The following is a 10,615-nucleotide window of genomic DNA, read 5'->3' as shown; positions in this document are numbered from 1 at the left end:
GTGAGTGTGTGAGTGTGTGTGTGTGTGTGTGAGTGAGTGTGTGTGTGTGTGAGTGAGTAATGAGTGAGCATGTGTGTGTGAGTGAGTGTGAATGTGAGTGAGTGAATGAGTGTGTGTGAGTGTGAGTGAGTGAGCAAGTGAGTGTGTGTGAGTGAGTAATGAGTGAGCGTGTGTGAGTGAGTGAGTGTGAGTAAGTGAGTGTGAGTGTGTGAGTGAGTAATGAGTGAGTGAGCGTGTGTGAGTGAGAGTGAGTGTGTGTGAGTAATGAGTGAGCGTGTGTGAAGTGAAGTGAAGTGACGTGACATGTGGCCAAGTATGGTGACCCATACTCGGAATTAGTGCTCTGCATTTATCCCATCCAAAGTGCACACACACACACCGTGAACACACACCCGGAGCAGTGGGCAGCCATTTTTGCTGCGGCGCCCGGGGAGCAGTTGGGGGTTCGGTGCCTTGCTCAAGGACACCTAGCAGTAATGTTGCAGAGATCAACATGTCAAAAACATCAAATCACACACACACACACACACACACACACACAGCGGTGACCTTTGACCCCTGACACCCGTGACCCCTGTACCAGGCCGTATCGCATCTTGGCCAGCAGGATGAGCTCCTGGTCTCCTGGCGTGCACATGTTCAGACCGATGGGCAGCATCTTCTTCAGCGCCGCCACGATCAGAGACGTCTGGATGGAGTAAAAGTCTCCGCGACGCTTCTTATGCTTCCGCTCCTGATCCTGACCTCCAGCCTGACACACACACACACACACACACACAGCGATAAAGACAAAAAAATTAAATACAGAGGAACAAGCAACCCTCCTCAGAGATCAAAGACATCTGTACAAAAGCTTCCGCTGTCTGATGATGATTCACAAACTCAAAAAAATTTTTAAAGAAGGAATTGCCAGCACAAGACACACAGAACCAGAAGAACCGACAAACAACACAAACACACCACCGACGACCACATCTGACATGAGAGACACTACCGAAACACGACAGATCCAACACACACTCACACTCACACACACGACACAACACAAGCTTTAACCACTGCATCATCTACTCTCACATCATCAACACAAAACCACCCGAGTTCACATCAATCTCAAACCACTGCTCTCAGTCAAAAATATGGAAATAAAGCTAAAGTAAACTATACTGAACTATTACTAAGATAAAAAATGCCTTGCCAACTAACTGAAACAAAGTTTAAGTTGGCGTACTAAAACTACTAAAATAAAAATAAATGAAATCCAAAAGAAATATAAATAACAACAATAATTTTAAAGTTTCTGTAATTTTGTTGCTAATAATGAGTAATAATACTAATAATAATATTAAATATCAACATAAAAATGACTAAAAAAACAAACTAAGAGCAACTAATGAAACTAAATGTATGTTAACAAGTACTATCTGAAAACAAAATTAAAATGAAAACTGGAAAGCTAATTCAAAATATTAATAAATACTATAACGGTATATAAATAATACTAAAACAACACTGTCTCGCAATAATCTTGTTTCTCTTCATGTTTCAATCCTGACACCCAAATCACTGAGACTTTCAGAAAATCCTGCTGAAACGAACAGCGTAAGCGTATATCTGTGCCAGAGCAGATCGAGTGGAACTGAATCAGCTGTGACTGTAATGAAGCTGATCTGAATCTGACTGCCGCTGCTGCAGACAAACATGACAGAGACACAGTGATCGGAGCTCATGCAGCTCACTGTACCTTGGGGAGGAATGACTGAGCATGAAGGAGAAAGACAGAAGAAGAGTTAGAGAAGACATTCACACAGGAAACGCTCAAGAAAATATCCAATCACTGATTAACCAGATCAAAAGCACTGACTTCTAAATGAATTCAGTCAATCCAAACACCACTGATTTTGCTTTGAGAGATTGGAGTAATATTTTCCATTTCCTGTGAGAGTTATTCAATGCATTCGGTTATAAATGTGTGTTTTATCATGAGTGATTGAACCAAAAGCTATATCAGTTCTGTTACAAAATAACCCTTAAAATTAAAATACTAAAAATTAAACGATTCAAAAATAAAATAAATCATTTCCAAATGAAGTAAAATGTGAAATAAAAAAAATTATCAAAAAACTATAATCAACGTAAAATGAAAATTAGTTCATTCATAAATAATTCCTGAATAAAATTCATTTTAATATAAAATAAAAACAATCAAAATGAAAAAATAATAAAAAAATGTAAAAAAAATAAAAAAATAAAGAATTAAAATAAAAACTATTAATTAAATTGTAATGTCAAATAAAAAAGTAAAATAAAAACAATCAAAATAAAACACTAATAATTCAATCATACATATCTAAAATTAAAATGAATAATTTAAAAATAAAACATTAATAAAAACATTTTTTTAATAAAATTTAAGTAAACATCAATATAAAAACGAATAATTCATTCAAACATAGAAATGTAAAGTTAAAAAAATATTTTAAAATGAAAGACAATAAAAACAAAAATTAATTAAATGCAAAAAACATCATTTAAAAAAAAAATCAACAATCAAAATAAAAAGCTATTAATTAAATCAAAGTAAAATTCAAATGAGTTCTGTTAATATAGCTTTACATTAATAAATGCATGCATTTAGCGAATCTGAATATGTGTGACAGGTTTATGAGCTTTCATTTGTTCTCCAGTGAAAACAAATCTAACAGTGATGGTCTCGTGACGGAGGTTTAATGACGTCTGAGACGAGGATATCAGCATGTGAGGGAGTTCATGTGAGATATTAGTAATTAATGACAGCTGTAGTGTGTATTTATGAAGGGGAATGTGCGATGAAATATTAAAACGAATCAATCTGGAGCTCAGGTTTGCCTTCACGAGCAGCTCGTGTCGTAATCCTTCACAACACAATCAACGTGAAACACGCGTCCACTTCTGTTGTCATCCGTACACTACTACTGCATTAAAAACAGTGAAATATTATTATAATTTCAAATAACTGTTTTCTATTAAATATGCATATACATTTTTTATGTAATAAAATGTAATGATTTTTCAAGATACTATAGTTTTTATTCATTAATTTTTATTTCTGCTTAGGTTTTAGTTATAGTACTTCAACTTGAGAAATGTTGGCAACTAGCTGAACTAAAATCAGTTTAAGCATGTGACTGCAGATGCATTATGGGAGATGTCTGATGTTTTTCCGCTCACCTGCGATGCGCTTCATCCAGGAGGCCTCGTCGATGCCCAGGTTGCTGTTGAGGATCTTGAGGATGTTGCCGAGGATGAGGCTGAGGTGTTCCGAGGTGACGGTGCTGCAGCAGACGGATGCGGGCCGGTTCTCCGGGCCTCTCTCCCACCAGTAGGACAGATAATTACACAGCATGGGCAGCACCACCTCGATGACGTGCGGCATCTCTGTGTAACGAGCGCCGGACTCTGACATGTCGTTAATGTCCTTCATCAGACCGTCCAGACGAGGCATCTCAGGACACACGTCCTCCACCGACTCCGGCAGCCCTACGACTAAACCACACACATATTTCATATATAAACATGTATAAAGCATAAAACTTTTTAAAAAATCATTTCAGTTCACTAGGGGTGACCCCAAATAGATTCGATGCTTCAATAGGAGGAGCCTGATTCGATACCAATCTCACAGTCGAATATTCGCGGGGTGTTATGATTATGCCATTTTGGCTGTCTGGGGGTGCTCAAATGTCTGATTTCACACAGAACTACCGGTTTTCTCCCAATAAGTTAATATACAGCCTATAGATAATGCTGTAAATAAGAATCTGAAAAGAAAGAAGCTTTAAATAAATATTTTAACATGCGTGAAAAAATCCAACCACCCCTATAGATTTGAGTTTCACTTTCTATAATCCGTAACCGACAGAGAAGCATCTTGGCGGCAGGGATTTAAAACTTTAACAAGACTCAATGAAAGACTAGATTTTTTCGATCAGGTAGGGTACAAGTGATTTCAAAACATTTCAGCCGGTTTATATATATCGTGTATATATTATTTATCTCGTATAAGATGCATTTGGTTGAGTTACGCTGCAGTAAGCGCTATAAGTCGTAATATTAACGTTATGTTTTATAAATAACGAAGCGTATTCTATATGAGATAAATGATGAGTTAAATCCCATTGATTAAAAACCTGCTGCTTCATTCTACCGGTCATCTTCAGCGCGCGCAGCTACAGACAGAAATGCAGAACATTAATAACTACTGTCATATACATAACGTTATAATGAGAGCACTATTGTAAAAAATTTTGTGAATTCTTAGGGTTTCGCTGATGTTTAATGTTAACTATCTTTTAATCAAAACATTATTTTTGTATCTAGAAATCATGTACTGTACTCAGAGAATGCACTTCGGGGAAGGAAGTAATTTTGATGGGTGATTTCAATATTAATTGGGAAGACAAATCAAGTAAAAAAGCACTGAAACAGATCACGGATAGGTTTGATCTGACATAGCTAGTAAAGGGGCCTACTAGATAACCTCCACATCCAGTACTCAAATAGATCTGGTATTCAGTAATAAGCCTGAGAGAGTAATTAAATCTTTTAACATGGTTACAGGCTTGTCTGATCACAATTTAATCATTATAGCCAGAAAGCTCAATAAAAATCGGTCCTATTTGATTTCTAACACAAAGCCTTGCCAATTTAGAATACCTAAGAATAATGCATGTGAATTTGAAAAGGCAATTAAGAACATTAATTGGAATGAATTAATATCTGGTACAAATGTAGATGTTGTTGACACATATGTGTTTTTATCCACAATTCACTACACTACAAAACTATTTTTTAAAGAAAAGCAAATTTAAAGGTGCCAGCAAATATACTCTTCCTTGGATTAAAGGTGATATACGGAGACTAATGAAGGAGAGAGATCGTGCCCTGCTAATTTTTCTTAAGACCAAGTTAATGACCGACAGACACATCTTCACTTCTCTAAGAAACAGGGTAATAAAGGACATCCGAGTCACTAAAGAATAAAATTGCTTTCTTTTAGACAATATCAAGTTAAAAATGGACAAGGGAGGTGTTGTTGGGGCCATATTCTTGGATTTAAAGAAGGCATTTGATACTGTCGATCATCAAATACTCATTTGTAAACTAGCTCATTTAAATTTTTCCCCTAATGTGCTAAATTGGATGAAGTCTTATCTTACAGGTAGAGTTCGGTGTGTTAGGGTGGGTAGTGAAACTTCACTCTTTCTGTTCAATGAAACGGGTGTGCCTCAGGGATCTATCCTGGGGCCTCTGCTTTCCAGCTTATATATAAATGATTTACCCTCTGTATGTACAGGGTGTGATGTTCAGATGTACGCAGATGATACCGTAATTTATGTCCATGCAAAAACCAAAGAACAAGCAGCTTCTAAACTTAGTGCAATAATGATAAATGTAAATAAATGGCTTAATGATTCACATCTGGTTCTTAATGTAAAGAAGACAGTTTGTATGTTTTTCACAAAGATGCACTCTGTAACTGACTGCGATCCCAAAATGTATGTGTCTGGAGAGATCCTTCAGGTAGCCTCTCATGTTAAATATCTTTGTATTATCCTTGATTCCACTCTATCCTTCAAAAAACAAGTGAAGAAAGTATTGCAAATAACTAAATATAATTTTAGATATATAAGAAACTGTCTAACAACTACAGCAGCAAAATTATATATAAATTCAATGATTATTCCTCACTTAACATACTGTATGACAACTTGGTCTCAAGCTAAAGGAACAACTCTAAATCCTATTCTTTCTCTGTATAAGGCATATAAAGTATTAGATAAAAAGCCCAATACTTACCATCACTAAGTTGATATGATTCTTTAGGGTCTTAATGAAAAGTCTGTAACATAGTTTGGTTAACATTTCTCAATGGTAGTGTAAAAAACACCTTTTTTACCCTGTCAAAAAGTGCTACCCTTTTGTGCTTCATGTATGGTTAATGTTTTCCAGCACGCTTGCATATACCTATTGAAGGTTGTGTGTTGTCTCTTTGTGTGCTTGCATGGCTGATTGTGTGAAAATGTTGATTGTTGTTGTAGTGTTAGTACTGTTGTCAAGATGCTTTTTGTTTATTGTTCTTGATATTTTAAAGGGATTTGGAACATCTTGCCAAAGGACTGCAGTTGAAAATTAGTCGACTGGCTAACATTGGCACATTTACAGAAATGTTGATTATTGTGTGTTGTCCTTATAAAAAAATAAAAAAAACACACACACACACAGAAACACACACACACACACACACTCACTCACACACACACACACACACACACACACACACACACACAGAAACACACACACACAGCGTAAGAGCAGGTCAAACGCGTCACTCTCAGTTAAACGCAGACTCAGCGTGCGCTCACCTCTCCACATATATGTTCTTCCCCGTCCCCAGCGAGTATAAACTGGTCAGGATCCGATAACACGACACCTGCACATCATCCACTGACAAACACCACAAAACACAGAAAGCATTATACAGTCCGGAGTGCTTAATCACAGAATAACAGTTAGAGGGACATTCAAAGTCAATGTAAATGACAACTGCATTCAATTCTATTTACTCAACAACACGTTCACCCTCCAGATCACATCAACAAATCCCAATAGTGATGATTCATTATCACATCTGTCATTATTTGATATTTTTTCGTGACCTTTATTAAATTAACCAGTATTAAATTACTGAAAATAATATAATATTATTTTAATATAACTTATAATATATTTTTGTCTTAATATTAAATGTTTAAATTTAATATATAATTATCATTTTATTAATATTTTATTTTGCATGACCTACAACAGCAACCTAAAGCAATGACTATAAAGCATTAACATTAACCAATAACCAGTGAGAGACGTCAGATGAAACGTAAAGTTGTTTCAGAGGTGGAGCAAGTTTTTTTTTTGAATTGTTTTATTCTTCTTTAATAATTAATAGTAATAATGACAACAATAAAATCACTTTTATCACTATGGATAAAAGGATCTGCTAAATGATTCATGTAAATGTAATAATAATCAATAATTCAATAAGACCAGTAACATGAATTTAGAAAGTAGTATAGTTTTTCTTAAATAATAATGCAATAATGATTTTTGAGTTCATTAGTGTTAGGGTTATTATTATTATTATTATGAAATAATTTTTATTTTCACATTTTAATTGTAAAGTTTTAGTACTTTTGTTGTTAATTGTTATTTTAATCATTATTTTTTAAAATGTAGTTTTTATTAAATTACCATGATATTTATCATGATTTTTGAGTTAATGAGAGTGTTATTTTGAGATCCTATTACAGTTTTGAATTAATTTCTATTTTAACATTTTAAGTTTTAGTAATTTTGTTGTGTTTGTCATTTATTATTTTATATATATTTTTTTAAATATGCATATAACATTTTTATGTAATGATAATGTAAAGTTTCAGAGGTGAAGCAAGTCTTTTTGGAACTTTTTTCTGTATGCTAACATCATAAAATCGTCCAGTAAGAGCAGGAACATGGATTTAGAAAGTAAATGGAGTCAGCATTACTCTCCACAGTGTGTGATGGTTGTGGTGTTTAGACTCACGCAGCAGGTCCGAGCCGAACTGGTGTTCAGTGATATGCTCGAACAGAGCGGTGAGGATGGGCAGCAGAGCCACTGTGGTGTAGTTGATGTTCTGCGAGACGCCCTTCATCTGACTGCGTGAGTGCGTGAACTTCCCCAGCTTCAGGTTCTCCAGGGTCTTCTCCAGATCTTCAGCCGCGCTCTCAAAGAACGTCCTCAGACCGGCTTTGACCAGCTCCGATCCGGATTTCATCACAGTCCTGAGAGAGAAACCGTCCTACAGCATCATCTCAGTCACACACGATCTGCCTCACCGCATTAACCCTCAGAACGCATTCAGGAACATATACAGAAACATTTCTAAAAAATGCATAGTTTTTAGTAAAGGTACGAAACTTTGCAAATGCTTTAAGACCCTCACAATATACATCATTTATTTTTTTCAGATTTTTTACAATTATTTTTTAAGAGATATAAAACATGTTTGTGTTCGGGTCATTTTGACCCGCCTGTGTATGGAGCGCCTTTAGTGTCAAAAACACTTTCTGAAAAATTATCTGTGGAGTTAAATTAGTGTCAAAAAAGTTTTATGTCATCTATTGATGAACCATTGCAGCATGAAAAATTGATCACTTTTTTCATCTGAAAGTGAAAGTTTATGCAAGTAAAACCTTTTGAGAGTAATATTCATGCTGTTTTGTTATATATACGTAAATATGTAGGTTTCATAAATTTGGACTGTTTTTGAGCAATCAAAGACCCTCACAATATACATCATTTATTTTTTTCAGATTTTTTACAATTATTTTTTAAGAGATATAAAACATGTTTGTGTGCGGGTCATTTTGACCCGCCTGTGTATGGAGCGCCTTTAGTGTCAAAAACACTTTCTGAAAAATTATCTGTGGAGCTAAATTAGTGTCAAAAAAGTTTGTCATCTATTGATGAACCATTGCAGCATGAAAAATTGATCTCAATTTTATTATTAATAAAATGTAGTAAATGCAGTAATAACATGGTAACATTCGAAACTTTGACTGAAAAATTGATCACTTTTTTCATCTGAAAGTGAAAGTTTATGCAAGTAAAACCTTTTGAGAGTAATATTCATGCTGTTTTGTTATATATACGTAAATATGTAGGTTTCATAAATTTGGACTGTTTTTGAGCAATCATGAGTTATAAACTCAAAGGAATTTAATTAAATTATATTAATTCCAGTGTGGTTAATATTGATAATTCTCAGATTATATGTTCTTATAAATTTCAAGCAACGATATATTCAAATACAATTTCTCATCAATATTGAGAAATATATATATACATTTTGCATCATAGTTTTTTTGGTCTGGTTCATGTGTAATTTGAAATTTCAAAGAAATTCTCAATTTTATTATTAATAAAATGTAGTAAATGCAGTAATAAATAACATGGTAACATTTGAAACTTTGAAATTTTTTTCACATTCACTTATTAATAAGAAGCTGCCGATCAGATACAATATGGTTTTAGTTGAAAAATGCTAAGTTATGACTGTTTTGTAAAATAACGATTCTTCGCGGAATGTGAAAATACTCGCGTCATGAGCGTACTGAAGATACTGACAGGAAGTGAGGTCGTACCTGGTGTCCAGCGTGTGTGCGAGGATATGCAGACAGCTAACTATAGTGGTGGAGTCACTTCCTGCAAACACAAACCATAAACCAATGAGAAGCAGCGAATCGATGAGCACGAGAGACCGTCAGACAGACGCGGTGATCTTACCAAACAGAGAGATCCTGTGTCTAACCAGAGTGGCCAGCTTACAGAACAGACTAGAGACCAGCAGAACGCAGCAGGAAGTGAGGAGACAGTGAGAGGAAGGAAGAAACGCAAGCTTAGACAGGTGAGGAGAGAAGAAGCAGCTACAAAAATATCAATCATAAAGCAGATAAACCAGCATGTGCTTGATTTATAAATGAAGCGTGACGAGTGAAGAGGTAAATTAAACCGACAAGTTTCTGACTATGAGATACATGTTTCTATAATTGTGTGACATGAGCCACTCATCACCTGGTGACCATCTCCTTCTCTTTGTTCGACGCGTATCCGCTGCTGCTCAGATTCTTAGTGGGCGACGACAGGAAGTAGAGCGAGTGGTTTTTAAAGTACTGGTCTATGAGGGGGAGGAGCACCTACAGGAAGTACAACAGGTCAACAGGAAATTAAACTCAGTATGGTTTTATATATATATATTTTCATTAAAAATGGTTTATTTTAAATCAATATAAAGTATAATGTATATTCAATAAAAAATATATAGATAGATAATATAATTTAGTTATAAAATAAACAAACTAATTAATAATTATAATTAATATATTTAATAATTATAAACTTAATATAATTAAGTTGTAAAATATGTACATATAATATAAAAAACATCACATTTAATATAATTAAATTTAAATTATATTAAATGTATAAATATATACATTTAAATAAATAAATAAGTGTGTGTGTGTGTAACTACATCACGGCTGTGTCTCATACATTCAGATTCAGAATCATTCTCAAACCTTAGCAAAGAACTTGATTTCCTGTTCATGTGGCGATCTGTCACTCTTTCCGCTGGTCGCCATCGCCTCTGTAACGAGTGAGATTGTGAAAGTTAATTCATGAATCTGTGACAGAACGAGCGTCTCTGTCCTCAGGCGAACAGAAGAGACCCGTGAGAAACGCTTTCACTAACCAAGGTGAGCGATGAACTCCTGCGCCGAGTCCACGTACTTCAGCAGCTTCTTCAGGAAGCGGAAGGCGAAGCGTTTCTCCATCGAGGACGAGTCCTGCTCCATGTCCTTCAGACCCCTGAAACACAGCAGCAGCGGCGTTACACCCGGTAGGGCTGTTCAAGAATTTCAAATATTCGTCTAATTTAAAATAAAAATCCACATTCGTTGTTTTAGGTGTGCGTTAAGGAGGCAGCTTATCAGCGGCGCATGAGATGCGATGACGATGTAAGTGTCGTTGCATTTTAAT

The 10,615-nt window shown here is 35.3% G+C and overlaps 1 protein-coding gene across 1 annotated transcript in view; it reads right to left on the bottom strand.

The window, feature by feature from the left end:
• The window catches only part of LOC107743908 (ryanodine receptor 3), a 178,775-nt gene that overhangs the window by 41,735 nt on the left and 126,425 nt on the right, over positions 1-10,615 (bottom strand). The window contains exons 71-81 of the mRNA XM_016557358.1: positions 10,329-10,444; positions 10,156-10,223; positions 9,650-9,771; positions 9,362-9,411; positions 9,220-9,280; positions 7,619-7,857; positions 6,405-6,486; positions 4,520-4,563; positions 3,211-3,525; positions 1,568-1,689; positions 581-751 (exon numbers count right to left, since the gene is read on the bottom strand). Coding sequence (XP_016412844.1) covers positions 581-751; positions 1,568-1,689; positions 3,211-3,525; positions 4,520-4,563; positions 6,405-6,486; positions 7,619-7,857; positions 9,220-9,280; positions 9,362-9,411; positions 9,650-9,771; positions 10,156-10,223; positions 10,329-10,444 — 1,390 coding nt within the window. The remainder of the gene's footprint in view (positions 1-580; positions 752-1,567; positions 1,690-3,210; positions 3,526-4,519; positions 4,564-6,404; positions 6,487-7,618; positions 7,858-9,219; positions 9,281-9,361; positions 9,412-9,649; positions 9,772-10,155; positions 10,224-10,328; positions 10,445-10,615) is intronic.

The sequence above is a fragment of the Sinocyclocheilus rhinocerous genome, unplaced genomic scaffold (genome assembly GCF_001515625.1).
Source record: "Sinocyclocheilus rhinocerous isolate Xijiao unplaced genomic scaffold, SAMN03320098_v1.1 scaffold1068, whole genome shotgun sequence".
Lineage (NCBI taxonomy): Eukaryota > Metazoa > Chordata > Actinopteri > Cypriniformes > Cyprinidae > Sinocyclocheilus > Sinocyclocheilus rhinocerous.
This window is presented reverse-complemented; position numbering and strand designations above follow the sequence as displayed.